Genomic DNA, 20,575 nt, shown 5'->3' with positions numbered 1-20,575 from the left:
TCAAACATTCTCCAACATGACTCAATGCATAGAGAGGGATTCATATAGTCTATTAAACTGAATCAAACACTTGAATTTAATGAGCTATTAATGCAGTATTGATCATAAAGTATGACCCTTCATACACTATATTTCCAACTATCATATTTACACTGTCAAGCACTTCTATTAGGCGTTTAATGCGGCATAAATGCATATTCACAGTGATTTTAATTGTGTACTTTATTACTAATGGCTAAGAGCAGGGATAAGTCTGACTTTATACAGCATTACATCTTTACACAGGATTTTGAGCCTTAAATCAGTCTAACAACACGTTTAACCTTAAATCAGCCTCAGACAGTGCAGTATTGATCACACTGATGATCAAAACTGCCTTCAAACACTAGATCTGACCGAGAAGCAATAATGACAGATCAGATTCATTCAAGATGTGAATCTTTAATCTGTTGTTAGCACTGAGGCTAACTGTGACAGCTCACTGAACACACTAACGAGTGAACCTTTTACAGATCAAAACACGTCTTATAGAGAGAGCGGATGTTAAAACTAAAATCACTTATATGCGTTTTCCCCCACAGGCCTGCAGATCCCCGGGCGTCGCGTTAAACAGCAGCCGAGGGAGTGATGCAGGCATGCGGGCGCGCGCGAACAGGCCTCCGCGAGCCGGCTCGGTTACAACGGCCGGTTATTCGTGATTAAACCGTTTTACCTCTGAAACGGAGGTCGCTCGACGGGTCGAGGATCAGAATCTGCTCCAGTTTGGACATGACAGCCGTTAAACGGGACACACACACTCGCGTGCTGCTCAAGAGCCCCGGCCACGACGCGCGCGCACTCACGATCACACACACATACACACACACAGCCGCGCGCGGCTCGAGCACTGGAGGAGGCAGGCCGGCTGCGCGCACGGCGGGACACGTCACTCAGATGAACACAGGGGAAACTGTTGTAGTTTATTTTCTTTTTCTCACAGCTGTTATCCTATTTCCACATATGTCTATTTAATTAAAAGACAAAGACGCGGGAATAATTCGGTTAATCTGAATCACTTCAGCAGCTGTGGTCGCAGTGCGCATGCGCGGTGACTGATGACCCTTGGGGTTACACGTCGTTCTAGACAACAAATACATAAAAGCACAGAAACTGGTCGAACTGGTGAAGTGTGTGTGTGCGCGCGTGCGTGTGCGTAGCCTTCTGCCACGACGCATATTTCAAAAAATAAAATAATATAATATACCATGTGCAACAAATAAACGTCTCACTTTTAGACTCCAATAAAAAGCAATTCAATTAAAAATTAAATACAAAAACAAAAAATTCAAAATTGTAAAATTAAAAAGAAAATACAATAAAACTATTCTTTAACCAAAATGATGTCATTCCAAGGCTTCCCAATAAGTTTATATTATACTCATGTATTTGAATCGTATTACTTCCTGTATATTACGTATATTACTGTAGTTCTGATTCTGAATGTACCTTGTTCTTACTGTCGTACTTTATTGAAATTCAATAAAATAAATATATATATATAAAATAATGAAATGGCTTAAAATTCTGTAACCTATAAATAAACAAATAAGTAAATAAATACATAAATACGAATAACCATCAATAGAGCGAGTTCTGGTAATCGTCACTGCGCATGCGTTCAAAAGTATCCGTGCGTGCGCGTTCTAGAGGCTGCCCTCGGCGCGTGCGTGATAAAGGATCAATGCGCGGCCCCGGCGGCAGTGCTCGAGTGGAGTTCAGAGGCGCGTGTTTGTGTGTTTTTGTGTAGTTTTGTGTAGTTTGTGTTGCGGCGCTTGTTGGCCATCAGCACAGAAGCGGGTTAAATGTAGAAGCGGCGCACGATGGCGGGTGTGTACAGCTGAACACACACACACTTCTGACTAAACACTCTCTCTCACACACACACACACACACACACATTCACTGATCGTGTTGTGTGTTTCAGATCTCTCTCTGCTGCAAGACTCGCAGGAGGACACGGACGGATGTGAGTTTCATCTCTCTGTGTGTGTGTTTGTGTGAATAGCGTTAGCATGTTGTCAACTTTACGTTTTAACGTGATTCATAAACAGCAGGTCACGTGACCCGCGCAACCCGCTGCTTTACTGTGGTAACTCGAGATGTGTGCATGTATATACACGCAAAATGAAAACACTTGACGTAAGCAGACCTTCAAAGAACGTCACGTCCACAATCATGGTAATACCAGGGTAAAAACACAGTGCTTGTTGATGGACAGCAGTGTTTGGGTTTGGGTTTGAAGATAATAGAACCAATGATGCAAACTTCATCATCAAATATGAGACCGATTATTAATTATTATTTTAACCCTGTCATTTATATACATCATTTAATTAGACTCGTCACGTCATCAAACTGAACAAATACCTCACAGGTTTTCCTAATCCTCAATATTTCCACATCAATAAATCCAATATTATCCACATTCAATCACATAAAGCAATATATACGAATATAGCAAATCTCAACTGCTTGATTGTTTTATATCTTCATAAAGTCGCCCAGCTCTAATCTGAGATATTACTAACATCATGAATGGCTGAAACAATCAGAATTATGAAAAACGCTGAATTTCACTGAGAAGTTTATTGCGAAGTTTAGGCTCTTGTGCTCATGGCTGAGGTTGATGAAGCTGGAATCGCAGAGGATTGTGGGATGTGTGTGTGTGTGTGTGTGTGTGTGTGTGTGTTTTGCTCATGCTGTTTCTGTGTCTAGTTGGTGTGGATGGATACAGCTCAGAGTCTGACGCCATTATTGTGCCTTCAGTGCTGGACTTCGTGTCTCAGGATGAGATGTTGACTCCGATGGGCCGACTCGACAAGTACATCAGCAGCGAGAACGTCTTCAACAGGTACACACTCCGTCACACTCCTTCAGTTATACGTCTGTTTTCTGGGATTTCTGGGATAATCAGGCCATTGAACGGTCAGATGATGATTTGTGGTGTGCTTCAGGCAGATGGTGGCCCGCAGTCTCCTGGACACACTCCGCGCCGTCAGCGAGGATGAGCGCGAGTGTGTGTCCGTGTTGGAGCGGATCGACAGACTCGCAGACGACTCCGGTACGGTCCGGTCTCTTGTCAAGATAAAAATAGGATTTGTTGTTGTTGTAAATATAAGTTATTCTGAGGGAATAGTCAGCTTTAGCATGTTTGTTATGGTTCTGATGTGAAAACTATTTTCGCTGCTGAAATAGAACAAAAACAGTCAATATTGCGTCTAAAATGTAAGTGATTTAATATTAATTACTTGATAATGTATGAAATCAGTGTCATATTTTCAGTCATGATGGTGTTCCACACTCTTGGTCGTGTGAGGTCGCCTAACCTTATCATGTGTTATATATAAATAAAAACGTTTGTTCCTCAGAGCCGACGGTTCGAGCGGAGCTCATGGAGCAGATCCCACACATCGCCATCTTCTGTCAGGAGAACCGGCCCTCCATTCCCTTCGCCTTCTCCAAGTTCCTCTTGCCCATCGTGGTCCGATACCTGGCCGACCAGAACAACCTGGTGAGTGTGAGTCTCTGCTGCTCCAGGCTCTATAGGGCAGAGGTCATGTGACGTGTGTGCTTCCTGTTATGTGACGTGTTTCCTGGTCATGTGACATGTTTCCACGTGTTTCCTGGTCATGTGACATGTTTCCACGTGTTTCCTGGTCATGTGACATGTTTCCTGGTCAAGTGACTTGTTTCCTGGTCGTGACATGTTTCCACGCGTTTCCTGGTCATGTGACATGTTTCCTGGTCATGTGACATGTTTCCTGGTCATGTGACATGTTTCCTGGTCAAGTGACTTGTTTCCTGGTCATGTGAGGTGTCATGTGACGCGTTTCCTGGTCATGTGAGGTGTCATGTGACGCGTTTCCTGGTCATGTGACATGTTTCCACGTGTTTCCTGGTCATGTGACGTTTTTTTCTGGTCATGTGACTTGTTTCCTGGTCATGTGACATGTTTCCACGTGTTTCCAGGGGCACGTTCAAGTTCAAAGCGGTGCGCAACGTTTTGCTACGGTTTCCGGGCTGAACGTCATGTTTCCTGGAAGCGGCGTGCACCGTTGTGCAACGGGGTTTGAGATACGTTTTCTCTTGTTTGGTGGGTGTGTCAGAACTGCCGTCCAATCAGCAGCAACATGTATATAAAGCACGCGGTATTAAAGTGAACTCGCACAATGTGTTCAAGGAAAGTAATTTACAAATGTGTTCATGCAGCTCGGTATACGCAACAACTGAGGATAGAAGACATGTTTGTCGTAAGTTTTATTGTAAAAATATAGGATATCAACATAATGATGTAGTTGTTTATATTTTTAGCTTCATTGCAAGTGTATGACATTTGGTATAGAAATAAACAATGGTAATTAAGTGCTTTTCCTAAAAATAAGAAAGAAAATACAGGGTATTAAAACAATATGAACTACAAATAAAGTCAGTCTGTGAGGCTAAATAGATGTTTTAGTCTGAATTAGGTAAGATGTGCTTCAGTTTCAGCAATCCCTTCACTCGACTGGGATGTTCTCTTTTGTTCTGGGCGGCCAGTGCAGTAACTGTAACATCGGGCATATTTTGTAGTATTAAACACATATTTATAACGACTTCATCAGGCTCCGAAAATTCTTCACAAAGAATGGCCTTCTCAGCTGCCATAGTTGCAACTCTTGCGTCATCAGAACAGTGTGTTCAACGCATCACCGTTTCTGTTTAAAAAACGTTGTGCAGCGTTTTGTCGGCTGAACACAGCCCAGATCATGTGACGTGTTTTTCTGGTCATGTGACATGTTTCCCTGGTCATGTGACGTGTGTTTCCTGGTCATGTGACTTGTTTCCTGGTCATGTGACTTGTTTCCTGGTCATGTGACGTGTGTTTCCTGGTCATGTGACGTGTTCTCACGTGTTTGTCGTGACGTGTTTTCACGTGTTTCCTGGCTCAGGTCCGTAAGACGAGTCAGGCGGCGCTGCTGGTTCTGCTGGAGCAGGAGCTCATCGAGCGAGGAGACGTGGAGAGTCTGGTGTGTCCCGTTCTGGTGGACCTCACCGCTCCTGACAGCAACGACGACGTCAAAACCGAAGCCATGGCGGTGAGAATCTGTGTGAAAATTAATATTTATGTAAATATTACTTAATATCATAATAAACCTAATGAAACCATGATAATAAATGTCTTCCTTCATACGAAATGAAGGTTTGTGGGTTTAATCAGTCTGTGTTATAATATAATATAATGCATCACATTAATATTCACAGCAATAAAGTTAAACGTGGGCATATTTTAATATATTCTTTGTTATTTTATATTATAATTAATCATATAAATATAAATTGTCATAGCATTAAAATAAAATGGGCTTATTATTATTATTATTATTATTATTATTATTATTATATTTTATTATGATATTATATAAATATTATTTTCACAGCAATAAAATAAATATGGACCTATTTTTATAATTATTATATTATATAAATACAAATTTTCACAGCATTAGTCATATGCCTTTTATAATTTTTATATTATATTTACATAAATATTCATTTTCACAGCATTAAAGTAAAAAATATGGACCTATTGTATTATAATTTTTTGTATTATATTATATAAGTATTAATTTTCACGGCAATTTTTAGTATTATTATATTATATAAGTATTCATTTTCACGGCAATAAGTAAATAATATGGTTATTTTTTATTATCTTATATTAATATTAAATTTCACAACATTAAAGTCAGTCATATGGGCCTATTATATTACAAGTAAAAAATAACTGATAATGAATACACCAAGTGTCGAGAAAAACAGAATGAAATTGTTTATTTGCAATTCTTTATGACAGTTAATGGTTTGCACAAAGTTCACGATGGTGACGCTTGTGCTAAACTTCTGGGATTCTGTCCCACTGAACGGCGTCTCCGGTGTTTCCGCAGATCATCTGTAAGATGGCGCCGATGGTGGGCAAGGACATCACGGAGCGGCTCTTCCTGCCGCGCTTCTGCGAGATGTGCTGCGACTGCAGGATGTTCCACGTGCGCAAGGTGTGTGTGAGTCTGACTGGCCCGTGTCTGGGAGTCGAGAGGGCGAGGGCTGATCAGGTGTGTGTGTGTGTGTTTGACAGGTGTGTGCGGCGAACTTCGGGGACATCTGCAGTGTTGTTGGAGGAGAGGCAACAGAGGAACTGCTGGTATGATACACACAGCAATAGCAACTTTATTTATATAGCACAGTTGACCCTTCGCAGGGAGTTTGATTGACAGGCGATCTGACCAATCATAATCCGCCGAATCCGCCCTTTTTGTCCGACAAAGCAGTCAGGAGAGTTAGTACATTAACGTTGGAGGATTTGAACTTTAAACGATGTGTACCGACGTCTTTCTCCGGTTGAAACAACATTCCTTCTGATGTTCATTATGTTTATTTGATGCTATAATGAGCTAGAAGGAAGAGATGATCGGTTCACGAGCCGCTTTAACTGAGCGACGACACATTAAAGAGACACAAAACCGTATTTATTGTTTAAATTACTTTAAAAAATGACCAAATTTGTAACGTGAGACTTTGTTTCATATCAACGTAAGCTGGTCTGTCCTGTCTCAGTGTGTTGTCAGTGTCCTCTCTGCTCCACGATGTGTGTTTCACTGCGTGAGAACAGGGTGTGTGTGAGAGGGGCGTGGCTTGTCGGACATAGCAACAGTAACTAAAGGGGGCGGGGCTTTGCGAACGGTCAATTAAGGCGAGACACTACAGGCAAAAACTGTGTTCATGCATCTGTCAATTTTGAGATTTGGGCTTTTTGGCTCTTTATAAAGTGTTTTTTCAGACTAGTGGACAGAAAACATCCAAAATACACTTTTAACTGTGTCTTGTAGAGCACTCGATCTGTGTGCGTCAGTTACAGTGTACATCTTTACAGGGTGTTTTCTCTAAATGAGTTTTTCCTCCTACACTGAGCCTGAAATCTCCACTTCAGTAAAACTTACATACTGAATACACCAAACTTTACACTTTTATTCTTAGCTATATTATGAAGGTTTTTTTATTATAGTGTATATATATATATATATATATATATATATATACACACAAGTCAAGTCACCTTCATTTATATAGCGCTTTAAATAAAACATAGATTGTTTCAAAGCAGCTTTACAGTAGGTGCGTTTCCATTAAAGATTTGCGCAATACTTTTGCGATTTATTTTTTTCTTTTTTTCTTTTTTTCTTTTTCTTTTTCTAAATATCGATAAAAAACTATTGCGAAATAACGGCGTTTCCATTAACCGATGTTATGCGACTGAAACGTATTTTTTTTACTCTCGCGATAATCATTCCAAAAATCATGGCAACGGACGTTGGTAAGTTTATATACATCACAGCCACCGCACTAGATATTATTATTATTATTATTAATGGAAGGAGATGTGTGTGTGTTTTCCAAGCATTAATGTCAAGGAAAGACCCTTATACTGTGAGCGGCACATATGAGGAGTTTCTGGGTGTTTCTCCCTCATTTCTGCGTCGAGCTCTTGATTGTGGCATTTATTTGAGATTTAGAATCCATTATTCCTGTAATTCTTTTGTCTTTTATGAATTTAATAAAGAGCTCTGTCTCGTATTCTGTCCAAACACACCGCGTCGTCTACGTCAGGTGACTGTAAATGCCCCAAAACTGTTTCCATTGCAGTTTTGCGAAATATTCCTTTTTCGAATTGCCTGAAAAACCTCCTCATGCGAGCGAAAAAACTTCTTTGCGATAAATGGGAGTTTTTGCGAAATCGACGCGTTTCCAGTGGGCGTATTTTCAATTCACAATTTAGAAGATTTTAGAAGTTTTAGAAGAGAAGGTGTTAGTATTAATGGATCAAGTGTTGCTGAAAAAGATGCGTCTTCAGGCCAGTTTTGAACAGATTTTATTGAGGAGGGTTTAAAAAAATGCTCAAAATCAGTTTTTATACATTTATTTACATTGATGCATTTGGCAGATGCTGTTATCCAAAGCGACTTACATTGCATTTCAATTGCATTTACATTCTTATCAGTTCTCATCAGTTCTTGCTTTCCCTGGGAGTCGAACCCGTGACCTTAGCGTGGCAAGCGCCAGCGCTCTACTGTTTGAGCTGCAGGAAAGCCTTTATAAATGCTGTGATGTTATCAGCTCTGTGTTTTGTGTTGCTGGTTTCCTGTCGTGTGATGCGTCTTCCTGTCGCTCCTCTCTCCCGATCCGGTCCAGCTTCCCCGGTTCTTCCAGCTCTGCTCGGATAACGTGTGGGGCGTGAGGAAGGCCTGCGCCGAGTGTTTCATGACCGTGTCCTCGGCCACGTCTCCAGAAGTGCGGCGGACCAAACTCTCCTCTCTGTTCATCAGTCTGATCAGCGACCCCTCGCGCTGGGTACGACACACACTTCTGCTCCTTCACCACTTCTGTGTTAAAGGAGTCGTTCACTTCAGAGTTAACATCTCCTGATGATTTACTCTCCCGCACGTCATCCAAGATGTTCATGTCTTTCTTTCTTCAGTGGAAAAGAAATGAAGGTTTTTGAGGAAAACACTCCAGGATGTTTCTCCATATAGTGTCTTCAATGGGGTCCAACGGGTCGAAGGTCCAGATGTGAGTTTTAGTGCAGCTTCAAAGTCTCGACACGATCCAGCCGAGGAATAAGAGTCTCATCTAGACAAACCAGCTGACATTTTAGAACAAAATAAACATTTATATAATTTTTAACCACTAATGCTCATCTTGCACTAGCTGTGATGCGACACACATTACGTAATCAGGTTGAAAGGTCAAGCGTGACCTAGGCGTAAGAACCAACCCAGTGTTTACAAAGCCAACGTGCAAAGACTAAAGGAGTTCGAAATTCTTATTTCGATCGTTAAAAAAATAAATACAACCTCACGTTATGTCAATCACGTTTACACACTTCCTCCGAAACTTTCGTCTGTGATAAAAAAATTTGGATCAGGTTTGATTTTCCTGCGTTTTTCGCATCCGTAAGCAAGTTTTGTGACAGTTCAGAGCCACCGAATGACAGAATACTGAAAAATGCATATGAAAATTTCCGAAAATAAATATTTAAATAAAAGGCAAAACAACGATGTCGGACAATTTTGAAGTTTGAGGAAAAAATTCGCCCTTTACTACATTTCTGAACTGGAACACGCGCAACCTTTCAACGCGATTACGTAATGTGTGAAGTCCTGGACCTGCAAGACGAGCATTTGCGTTTAAAAGTACATAAATGTTTATTTTGCTATAAAATGTCCGCTGGTTTGTCTAGATAAGACTCTTATTCCTGGACCTTCGACCTGTTGGACCCCATTGAAGTCACTATATGGAGAAACATCCTGGAGTGTTTTCCTCAAAAACCTTCATTTCTTTTCGACTGAAGAAAGAAGGACATGAACATCTTAATGACGTGTGGGAGAGTAAATCATCAGGACATTGATTCTGAAGTGAACGACTCCTTTAATGAGCGTGTGCTTCGGTCTCCAGGTGCGTCAGGCCGCGTTTCAGTCGCTGGGTCAGTTCATCTCCACGTTCGCGAGTCCCAGCGGTAACGCGGGTCAGTACTTCAGAGACGAGGGGAACTGGAGCGAAACGCAAACACACAGGTGAGACGAGCGACTGATGTAGAGCTGAGCGTGCCCTCGTTACCTGCTTTATCCCTGGATGGCACTTTCAGGTGGAGTTTCGGGTGGATGTGTTTTCTGTCTGGTTTTTATTTACATTTATTTACATTTTTTCTGTTCGGTTATTACTCCCCCACGTCTTTTCTCTTTTCATGCGTATTTGTTAGGATGTGTTTGCATTTAAAAAAAGTGTAATTACAAATGATCGTTTGTTAAAATACCAAATAAAAAGATTTAAACACAATGAGAAATGAGAAACGAACCTTAGTTCTTATTCATACCGAATACCGGTGTTTATTTGTTATGATATGAATTTTTAATATACCGTTTCATATATATATATATTTTTTTTTCAACACCGGTGTATGACGCCTAAACAACGTTGTGAACGCGACACTGTTTGAGAGGGTCTTTTCACTGTTCACTGGTGATGCTCAGATGTGTGTGTGTGTGTGTTACTGAGCCTGACGGTGAAGATGGATGGGTTAAACTATAATTAATAGCTGTCAAATTATATTAGTGTTTTCCATACATTGCTTCACAATCTCAACACTGCCCGCCACAAATAGATTTAGCAGAAGGCTTTGACATCGTTGAATAAACATGAGCACGTTTCACAGTCTAAACGCGGAGCGGGTGTTTTTGTTTAGATGTTATTTCATTTGAATCTTTCTTTATGTTTCCTGATAACGCAGCGTTTATGAACGAGACTTCTGCCGCTCCTACAGCGCCTCCTGCTGGACCTCTTTATAAACACTGCAAACATGTATTAATGCTACAGTATTCACTCATGACAGTAAAATGGGGCATTCTGAGTCTGTCTACTGCAGTGTTTCCTCTCTCAAGCAGTAGAAAATGAGGTTAACACACAGTCATGCTTGGAAAAAAGAAAAAAATACTGTCATATACCGTGAAACCGGTATAATTGTGAAAAATACTGTGATATAAATTCGCTCACGTCTCATTTGTGTCTCGTTCAGCACAAACGCAGAGACGCCTGCAGTTTCCCACAATCCCTCGGGATGTGAGGCGGAGGTCGAGTCCGTGAAGTGGCTTCATGAAGAAACAGAGGACCGGGATTCTCCCATATCAGCGCCGGGTAATCCCAATCCACAAGAGGAGCAGGAGATCTTCAACTCCTTCCAATACTGGAGGACACCGATCCCAGAGATCAGCCTGGACCTGCTGGAGAAGGGGGAGGAGAGAGGGGAGGAGACGGGGGAGGAGAGAGGGGAGAAGGGGGAGGAGACAGTGGAGGAGAAAGGGGAGGAGACAGGGCAGGAGAAAGGGGAGGAGAAAGAGGAGGAGAAAGAGGAGGAGACGGGGGAGGATAAGGGGGAGGAGAGAGGGGAGGAGACAGGGGAGAAGGGGGAGGAGACAGTGGAGGAGAAAGGGGAGGAGACAGGGCAGGATAAAGGGGAGGAGAAAGAGGAGGAGAAGAATCGGTCATCCGCTTCGGCTCTGGGAAGAAAACAGCTGGAAGAGCTCATCGAAAACCTGGAGCCGCACATCGACGACCCGGATGTCAAAGGTGAGCGCAAAGTCCTCCTTCTCCAAACACCCACACCTGCTCTTGACCACTTCTCTACTTGCATGACGTATTTCCTAGGGGTGATCCGTACGGATCGGCTGCCCCGTGGTTCGGCACGCGTGTGATTCGTGGATTAACTGCTAAATTTAACTATCATAGAGTGAAAGTCTATGATTTGGACGTGTTTGAGAGAGAGAGAGAGAGATTGAGTCAGCGCTCGAACACTGAATTGATTCCTCTTTTGTGTTTCCTTGCGCTTGAACGGACACACACACACACACAATGATGTCTAAACACCGTCTCTGCGAGTGTTCTCTCGGTCCTGTCAGTGAACAGCTGAGAAAGAAACCGGATGTGTGTCGGTTTATTCGTCTTAAAGTGACGGCAGCCTCTAATATTCCTGCTGTCGTCTGTCATTAATGTTAATAAAACAACAGAATACAGCTTTAACAGATGAAACTATATTTAATTTCTACAGTGAACAAATAGTGTTATTTTACATTAGGCTTCATTATTAATGTCTGTACCTGAACACTACTGTTAGACTTTGTAATTTAGTGTTAATCTCTGCTTGTAATGTGTGTATTTGCTCTTATTTTATCACTGACTGTTCACTTGTTTTTAATAATGTTTGACCTTTATCAGTTCGGCTCGTAGTGTTTGATGTAGTATCGAAGAACTTGATGAATGATCCATGAATGACTTCCTCTGTTTGGCCCTGCAAGTGTGTGTAGAACGTTTGATTACTCAATGGGACACACGTATAGTCTGAAGTGATTACAGAGCTTTTATTTATTATATTTTCAGTGCTTTTAAAATCTACATGTGTGTTCAGTCGCTGTGTAACTAACAGAAGACACTGCGCTGCTTCTAATTAAGGGATAAAAACAGTTGCAAATGTGTTACACAATAGGCTTCACACACACCATACTCACACACACACACCATACTCACACACACACCATACTCACACACACACCATACTCACACACACACCATACTCTCGCACACACCATACTCACACAATCTGCACCAAGAAAATGTGCAACACTTTTTGTTTTTACTACCAAATTATATGCATCTAATTAGTTTAAATTACAGTGGAGTGTTTTCCTCGACATCTCCCGATTTCAGGGCACATGATGCATGATGGGATACGCTTAGCGCAGTGTGGATTAGTGTGCATTAAGAGTGTGTGTTTGGACAAGGGCATCTGATTTGAAATGGCTGAATCGCAAGCTTGTGTTTCCCAGTTTGTTGTGGTCTTAAGGAACACAAGGCTTAAAGCGGCTGAACCGAGACCTTTGTGTCGGTGGAAGGAAGCGAGTGCAGGAAGTTGCTGAAACACTGAGCCGAAAAACAGAAGGAGTGACGCACAATAACTGTTCAGAAGAGGAAGATCTTTATTTCTCTTCAGGGTGTGATCATGAAGAAGCTCCAGCTCTTCTCTATATCAGAGTCAGTGTTTCTGAACTCCTGAAACGCCTCCATTGTAGTCTTGAGTTTCTTCCAGAACGAACACGTCACAATATTCCTCATTATAATAATTCATGCGCAGAATAAAGGGGCGGGGCCTGGTTGAGTTAGTTAGTAGTGTGTTAAACTGGCGGTTATGGAAAAGGGCGGGACATTTCCCAAACACACTCGAAGCGCTCGACCAATCACAACACACTGCTCCATCCGGCCTAATCAGAGCACAGTGTGCTTTTTGGGAGGAGGGGCTTCATAGAGACAGGAAGTAAACAGAGCGTTACTGACAGACTGGGAAGAGAGGAGCCGCAACAATGGAGAATATGAGGAGAATAATCAACATTCAAGCAGGAAAACCTGATCTGTGCTGATGTGTGTGTGTGTGTGTGTGTGTGTGTTTCAGCACAAGTGGACGTCTTGACAGCGGCTCTGAGAGCCACAGCACTGGATTCGGAACTAGAAGACGCTTTCCTGGAGCCTCGAGCGGCCCAATCCAATCCCTTCAGTTCCCAGAACCCCTCTGAGCTCCTGTCAGAAAACACACAGGTGAACACACACACACACACACACACACACACACACACACACACACACACACACACACACCTGAGCTCCTGTTCAGAACTGGGATCATGTTGATGCTCTGTATGTTAAAGGAGTCGTTCACTTCAGAATTAAAATGTCCTGTTAATTTACTCTCCCGCACGTCATCCAAGATGTTCATGTCCTTCAGTCGAAAATAAATGAAGGTTTTTGAGGAAAACACTCCAGGATTGTTTCTCCATATAGTGTCTTCAATGGGGTCCAACGGGTCGAAGGTCCAGATGTGAGTTTCAGTGCAGCTTCAAAGTCTCGACACGATCCAGTCGAGGAATAAGAGTCTCATCTAGACAAACCAGCGACATTTTAGAACAAAATAAACATTTATGTACTTTTAACCACAAACGCCTGATTACCCTGATCTGTGTCAAAGCCCAGCCCATGTCCCCCGCATTCACTCAGAGATCTCTCATCTAAAGGAGACGTTAGAGTTGATGAGTTCGGTTCATTGATGTGAATCTGATTCCAAACTGATTTGTTTGTCACACATGGCATTTTTCATGCACTAAAATGTTTGTCAAATCTCTGTTGGTGAACGTAAATTATATTTGTGAATAGAAATCAAAATGTTGTTTTTAATCATGTCCTGATTGTTTAAAGTGTGTGTTACGGGTGAAACACTGAATGTTCGTCTCCGCTAAAGCGGTTTCATATGTCGTGTGTTTCAGAGCCGTGATTCGGCCGATGATTCTGACGTGAGCGACGGCAGCGCCAATCCTGACGACGAGAGGAGATCCAAACAGCAGGTCAGATGATCATCAGGAGCTCGTTGAGTCTGCATTAAATCACTACATATTTTGCTAAATGTGATTTTATAAGTACATTTCTGAAATGCGTAACGTAGACCGTTTCCTCTGATAACAGATCACTGTAAACTGTAATGTGCATTTTCTGTAAAGCTGCTTTGAAAGGGTGTGTGTTGTGAAAAGCGCTGTATTGTGACTTGATGATCCCATCATGAGCTCAATCCCATGATGCTCTGCTCTGACCGCTGCAGGACGTGGTTCCTCAGGCGTTGCTGGATCAGTATCTGTCGATGACGGACCCGTCGCGCGCTCAGACCGTGGACATGGAGATCGCTAAGCACTGCGCCTACAGTCTGCCGGGCGTGGCGCTAACGCTAGGACGCCAGAACTGGCACTGCCTGCGCGACACCTACGAGACGCTGGCCTCAGACATGCAGGTGCGTTTCTAATCGTTCATGATGCATGCGCCGCACACAGCGTGCTAGAGGAGGCACAGAGGGACCAGAAGCTGCAGCTGAAGCTGAGTTTCACCAGTAGGTGCAGCGAGTCACTGTTAGTGAGTGAGTCATTGAATCATTCATTCAACTGATTCGTTCATTCAGTGATGAACACCTCAGTGTCGCTCAGAGACGCAAAACAGTCTTTATTTGAACTATTTTCATTGGTGAAATGGAGCAAAAACAGGTGATATTGTGTCTAAAATATAGGTCACTTAATTTTAATGTTTTATTTATTGAACTGTTGAATAAAATCAATATTGCTTTTGTAATCATGCTGATATTTGGAGAGAAAATGGAACTCTTGGTGTGATATTGATTAACTATATTACATTTTATATATTTTTAAATGTTATTTTATAAAATAGTTTTTTTTCTCCTTATCTTGAATATTGATTTCTCTTTTTTCTCTCTCTCTCTTTTTTCTCTCTCTCTCTCTCTCTCTCTCTCCCTCTCTTTTTCTCTCTCTCTCTCTCTCTCTCTCCCCCCCCCCTCTCCCCCCCTCTCTCTCCCCCCCTCTCTCTCCCCCCCCCTCTCTCTCTCCCCCCCCTCTCTCTCTCCCCCCCCCTCTCTCTCTCTCCCCCCCCCTCTCTCTCTCTCTCCCCCCCCTCTCTCTCTCTCTCTCTCTCTCCCCCCCCCCCTCTCTCCCCCCTCTCTCTCTCTCCCCCCCCCCCCTCTCTCCCCCCTCTCTCCCCCCCTCTCTCTCTCTCCCCCCCCCTCTCTCTCTCTCCCCCCCCCCCTCTCTCTCTCCCCCCCCCCCCCTCTCTCTCTCTCTCTCCCTCTCCCCCTCTCTCTCTCTCTCTCTCTCTCGTGTCAGTGGAAGGTGCGTCGGACGCTGGCGTTCTCCATCCACGAGCTGGCTCAGATCCTGGGCGATCAGCTGACGGCCGCTCATCTGGTTCCCGTCTTCAACAGTTTCCTGAAGGACCTGGACGAGGTTCGCATCGGCGTCCTCAAGCACCTCTACGACTTCCTCAAGGTCCGTCCTCTTCAGCACTCAGAGGGAGATTGACCTGTGTTGTTATTGCTGGAGTTTCTGAAGCTCTTGTAAAGACTCCGCCCTCTTCTGAACGGAGGCGGAGCTAAAGCTCATTTGCATTTAAAGGGACACACACAAAAAAGACGTGTTTTTGCTCACACCCAAAAAGGGCAAATTTGACAAGATATAATAAATGATCTGATATTTTGAGCTGAAATTTCACAGACACATTCTGGGACACCAGAGATTTATATTACATCTGGTGAAAAGGGGCATAATATGTCACCTTTACATTAAGTATTGCCTTTAGAATTCAAATATAATTCAAATGTTGCTAATATTTAAGAAATAAATTGCAGTTTGTTTTTATCCATGTTGCCCTGATGTTCCTGTGTTCCTCTTTCAGCTTCTGCATCAGGACACGAGGAGGAAGTATCTGTACCAGCTCCAGGAGTTCCTGGTGACCGACAACAGCCGCAACTGGAGGTTTCGCTCCGAACTGGCCGAGTATGTGTGTGTGTGTGTGTGTGTGTGTGAGAGACAGGTTTCACTCCGAGTTGGCCGAGTACGAGTCCTTCAGTGTGTGTGTGTGTGTGTGAGACTCTGAGTTGGCCGAGTACGAGTCCTTCAGTGTGTGTGTGTGTGTGTGTGTGTGTGTGTGTGTGTGTGTGTGTGAGACTCTGAGTTTCACTCCGAGTTGGCCGAGTACGAGTCCTTCTGTGTGTGTGTGTGTGTGTGTGTGTGTGTGTGTGTGTGAGAGACAGGTTTCACTCCGAGTTGGCCGAGTACGAGTCCTTCAGTGTGTGTGTGTGTGTGTGAGACTCTGAGTTGGCCGAGTACGAGTCCTTCAGTGTGTGTGTGTGTGTGTGTGTGTGTGTGTGTGTGTGTGTGTGTGAGACTCTGAGTTTCACTCCGAGTTGGCCGAGTACGAGTCCTTCTGTGTGTGTGTGTGTGTGTGTGTGTGTGTGTGTGTGAGAGACAGGTTTCACTCCGAGTTGGCCGAGTACGAGTCCTTCAGTGTGTGTGTGTGTGTGTGTGTGTGTGTGTGTGTGTGTGAGACTCTGAGTTTCACTCCGAGTTGGCCGAGTACGAGTCCTTCTGTGTGTGTGTGTGTGTGTGTGTGTGTGTGTGTGTGTGTGTGTGTGTGACTCTGAGTTGGCCGAGTACGAGTCCTTCAGTGTGTGTGTGTGTGTGTGTGTGAGACTCTGAGTTTCACTCCGAGTTGGCCGAGTACGAGTCCTTCTCTGTAGGGTGTGTGATGTCATGACTCTGTGTTTGTGTGTGTGTGTGTGTGTGTGACAGGCAGCTGGTGTTGTTGCTGGAGCTGTACAGCGCGCAGGACGTTCATGATTATCTGAGACCGCTGGCCTTCTGTCTCTGCACGGACCGAGTCTCTTCTGTTCGCTGGACGTCATACAGACTGGTAAACTCTCTCTCTCTCTCTCTCTCTCGCTCTGTGTCTCTCTCTCTGTCGCCTCGCTCTTTCATTCACTTTCTGTTTCTTTCTTTCTTTCACTTTCTCTGTTTTTCTTTATTTCACTTTGGGTTAAGGTTTTATCTGTCTCTCTCTTTATTTTTTAATCATTTTATTTTTTACTTTCTTTGTTTTTCTTTTACATTTTTCAGTTTTTTTTTCTTTTTTCCATTTTGTCTTTTTACTTTTATTAAAAAAAATTGCTTTCCTCCTTTTTTTATTTTTATTTATTTTTCTTTTCTGTTGTATTTATATTTATTTTCCTTTTTTTTTTTTTTATCGTGACTCCTGAATGAATGAATGAATGAATCTCTCTGTTTGCAGTGAGTCGTTCTCTCCTGAACGAGTCGTTGTCGTTCTCATAGATATCATATAATAAAGGCTAGATGTCTCGTGCGCGCTGCTGGCCAATGGAGGTCGACGTCCGCACACGGCGGCCATCTTGCCACAGGGAGCTCGCTCACTCGTAACATTGTGTTTTAATGGTGCATGTACTTTTAAATAATCATAACTTGCTCAATTTTCTACTGATTTTCAAACGGTTTGGTTTGTTATAAAGGTCAGAGATGTAGTTATGACACTGCATACATATGAAAATCTTGAAATATGAAACATATGACATATGAAAATGTTCCAACATTCAGAATTATAGCCATGTTAATAACGTTTGTAAGAAACCAAACCGTTTGTAAATCCGTCAAGATTTCAGCGAGATAAGAGGATTTGTGTTCATGCTGATCACTCGCCTTCAGATACCACAGAGCTCGCCAGAAAGCTATGGTCGTTCTCTCCTGAACGAATTAATCTCTCTGTTTGCAGTGAGTCGCTCTCTCCTGAACGAGTCGCTCTCTCTCCTGAACGAGTCGCTCTCTCTCCTGAACGAGTCGCTCTCTCTCCTGAACGAGTCGCTCTCTCTCCTGAACGAGTCGCTCTCTCTCCTGAACGAGTCGCGCTCTCTCTCTCTCCTGAACGAGTCGCGCTCTCTCTCTCTCCTGAACGAGTCGCGCTCTCTCTCTCTCCTGAACGAGTCGCGCTCTCTCTCTCTCCTGAACGAGTCGCGCTCTCTCTCCTGAACGAACGAGTCGCTCTCTCTCCTGAACGAACGAGTCGCTCTCTCTCCTGAACGAACGAGTCGCTCTCTCTCCTGAACGAACGAGTCGCTCTCTCTCCTGAACGAACGAGTCGCTCTCTCTCCTGAACGAACGAGTCGCTCTCTCTCCTGAACGAACGAGTCGCTCTCTCTCCTGAACGAACGAGTCGCTCTCTCTCCTGAACGAACGAGTCGCTCTCTCTCCTGAACGAACGAGTCGCTCTCTCTCCTGAACGAACGAGTCGCTCTCTCTCCTGAACGAGTCGCTCTCTCTCCTGAACGAGTCGTTCTCTCTCCTGAACTCCTGAATCTCTCTGGTTGCAGGTGAGCGAGATCATCCGGAAGCTGTCCTCGTGTTCGTCTCTGCTGGTGGGTTTTCTGGGAGAACTGGTGGAGAAGTTCTGTCACTCCCGGAAGTGGTCCGGTCGGCAGGCGTTTGCCTTCGTCTGTCAGGTGAGACGCGCTCTTCCTCCTCCTCCTCATCATCAGTGTGTGTGTGTGTGTGTGTGTGTGTGTTGTCCTGACGCGTGTCTCTGTGTGTGTCAGCTGTCCGTCGAGGAGGAGTGTGTGTCTCTGGATCAGTTCTCGGAGCATCTCCTCCCTCCGCTGCTCCTGCTGGCGTCTGATCCCGTTCCGAACGTGCGAGTCCTGCTGGCCAAAACCCTGAGGCAGACCCTGCTGGAGCGAGGTGTGTGTGTGTGTGTCCCTTTTATTTTTATTTTTTGTTTTTCTTTATTTTTCCTTTTTTCTTTGTATTTATTTTCTTTAATTTTCTGTTTTTATATATTTCTTTTGTTCTATCCTTTTTCACTGTTTTGTTTATTCATGTATTTATGATTATTTTCATTTCTAAATGTTTTCCTCTTTTTTTCATGTTTTTCCTTTTTATTTACCTTTATTTTCCCTTTTCTGTCTTTTTGTTTTATTTTTTTTATTTTCCTCTTTCATTTATTTGTCCCTTTATATTATTTACCCTTTTCTTTTATATTTTATTATTTTATTTTTTGTATTTCTTTTGTTTTTATGTAATTTTTTTCCTTATTGTCCTTTTTTTGTCGTCTTCTGTCTCTTTTCCTTTAGTTATTTTAGTTCTATTGGTCTTTTATTTTTATCTGACTTTTTCTTACTTTTTTTCTTCTTCTCTCCATTTTATTTTCGTTTCTTTTTTCATTGTTTTGTTCCTTTATTTTTTCTCCTTTGTCTTTTTTTCATTTTCTTTTGTGCTTTTATGCATTTTAATTTTTGTCTTGTTAAATGTATTTTTATGCATATTTTCCTTGTTTTATTTTCTTTTGTTCTTTCATGCACAAGTATTTCCCGTTTCCTCTCGCCCTGTCCGTGTGAACACTGACTGTGTGTGTGTGTGTGTGTGTGTGTGTGTGCAGAGTTCTTCCTGTCGTCCGCGGGCTGCCAGCAGGAGGCGCTGGAACACACACTCGTCTCCCTGCAGACGGACGTCGACAAGGACGTCAAATACTTCGCCAGCGTCCATCCGGCAAACACGCGTGTGAACGAGGACGCCATGAGCACCACGTCCTCCACATACTGAACAGCTTTCCCAGAATGCACCTCACTACAGAACCTTTTGTGGGGTTTTTGTGCATTCTCTTTTATTTTTGCCACAGAAGCCTTAAACGTGTCTTCCTTAAACCAGAGAATACTTGAACAGCTGGAGGAATCAAACGACTAACCCGATGACATGTGACCAGAGGAACCGGCTCTAATATATGCTGCACACACACACACACACACACACGTGCATCAGTGATCTCAAGGGCTCTTTTAATCTTCAGCGCAGCACATTGTTGCTCTGACGGACTCTGCTTAGATAGTGTTTTTAACGGATATGGCGAGTGGTCCATGTGAACATTCAGTCTGAAACTCACTTGAAGCCTTGAGTGTTTTAATGCGAAACTCTTCTGTATATATTCCTGTTTTTGATCATGAATAGCTGATGTTATTCTCTTAACCTGTCCAGAATAAAGTTTCAGATGAAATCACTTCCTGTTGTTCTCGCAGTCGCTCAGATGAAGACGATCCCGACGACTCGTCTCGACACTCCACTTAAAGTACAATTTCAATTTTAATAAATTGTTTATTATGGACAATGATCAGCAGTATTTATAGATCAATTAATTAGTCAATTTATGTTATCTTATAATCAACAGTAATTTGGATTAATGATTCTTAAACCCTTTCATCAGTTTGAGCAGAAATATTAAGATTGTTAAATTAATTAATTTCAATTTTAACACTTTACAATGTGGTTTAATTTGTTATATTAGTTAATGCATTAATACATATATTAAAGCATTTATTACCCTTAATAAAAATGTTTGACACATTTGACCTTTGAGATTTGACCATAAATCTGATATGATCTGTACAATGACCTACTGAGATTAGTTTAGTCTAAGATGAATAATTATTGCTGAAAGAATATTATTGTTAGTTCATGTTAACTAATGAAACAATGTAAAGTTTTACCCTTTTTGTTGACAACTTCAAAAATGAAAATGCCAAAGA

At 42.7% G+C, this 20,575-nt stretch overlaps 2 protein-coding genes across 4 annotated transcripts in view; one reads left to right on the top strand and one right to left on the bottom strand.

Annotated features, from left to right (window-relative positions):
- vapa (VAMP (vesicle-associated membrane protein)-associated protein A) overlaps positions 1 to 1,093 on the bottom strand; it is a 7,975-nt gene extending 6,882 nt beyond the window's left edge. Inside the window, exon 1 of the mRNA XM_084103339.1 lies at positions 713 to 1,093. Coding sequence (XP_083959465.1) covers positions 713 to 770 — 58 coding nt within the window. The 5' untranslated portion in view covers positions 771 to 1,093. The remainder of the gene's footprint in view (positions 1 to 712) is intronic.
- A 584-nt stretch (positions 1,094 to 1,677) lies between these two features.
- On the top strand, positions 1,678 to 20,049 carry ppp4r1 (protein phosphatase 4, regulatory subunit 1). Of its 3 annotated transcripts, XM_084103336.1 has the most exons (21): positions 1,728 to 1,866; positions 1,964 to 2,005; positions 2,755 to 2,890; positions 2,994 to 3,100; positions 3,408 to 3,550; positions 4,968 to 5,114; positions 5,964 to 6,071; positions 6,152 to 6,217; positions 8,263 to 8,421; positions 9,526 to 9,644; positions 10,643 to 10,970; positions 11,085 to 11,193; positions 13,067 to 13,209; positions 13,932 to 14,009; positions 14,261 to 14,446; positions 15,324 to 15,485; positions 15,892 to 15,992; positions 16,788 to 16,908; positions 18,374 to 18,502; positions 18,596 to 18,737; positions 19,435 to 20,049. In XM_084103336.1, the coding sequence occupies exons 1-21, from the start codon at positions 1,860 to 1,862 to the stop codon at positions 19,596 to 19,598; spliced, it is 2,697 nt and encodes an 898-aa protein (XP_083959462.1). In that variant the 5' UTR covers positions 1,728 to 1,859; the 3' UTR covers positions 19,599 to 20,049. The 3 variants fall into 3 exon arrangements, with proteins under 3 accessions (XP_083959460.1, XP_083959461.1, XP_083959462.1); XM_084103334.1 differs by having other exon boundaries at positions 1,678 to 1,866; positions 10,643 to 11,193; XM_084103335.1 differs by having other exon boundaries at positions 1,688 to 1,866; positions 2,806 to 2,890; positions 10,643 to 11,193.
- The last annotated feature ends 526 nt before the right edge of the window (positions 20,050 to 20,575 follow it).

This window comes from Abramis brama, assembly GCF_963993115.1.
Source record: "Abramis brama genome assembly, chromosome: 24".
Classification (NCBI taxonomy): domain Eukaryota; kingdom Metazoa; phylum Chordata; class Actinopteri; order Cypriniformes; family Leuciscidae; genus Abramis; species Abramis brama.
Note: the sequence above shows the minus strand (reverse complement) of the source record. Positions and strands in the feature narration are given on the sequence as shown.

Coding starts and splice junctions, on each gene's coding strand:
- ppp4r1 (XM_084103334.1), top strand. Junction 3,101..3,407: donor CAGACTCGCAGACGACTCCG/GTACGGTCCGGT, acceptor TTTGTTCCTCAG/AGCCGACGGTTCGAGCGGAG. Junction 3,551..4,967: donor TGGCCGACCAGAACAACCTG/GTGAGTGTGAGT, acceptor TTCCTGGCTCAG/GTCCGTAAGACGAGTCAGGC.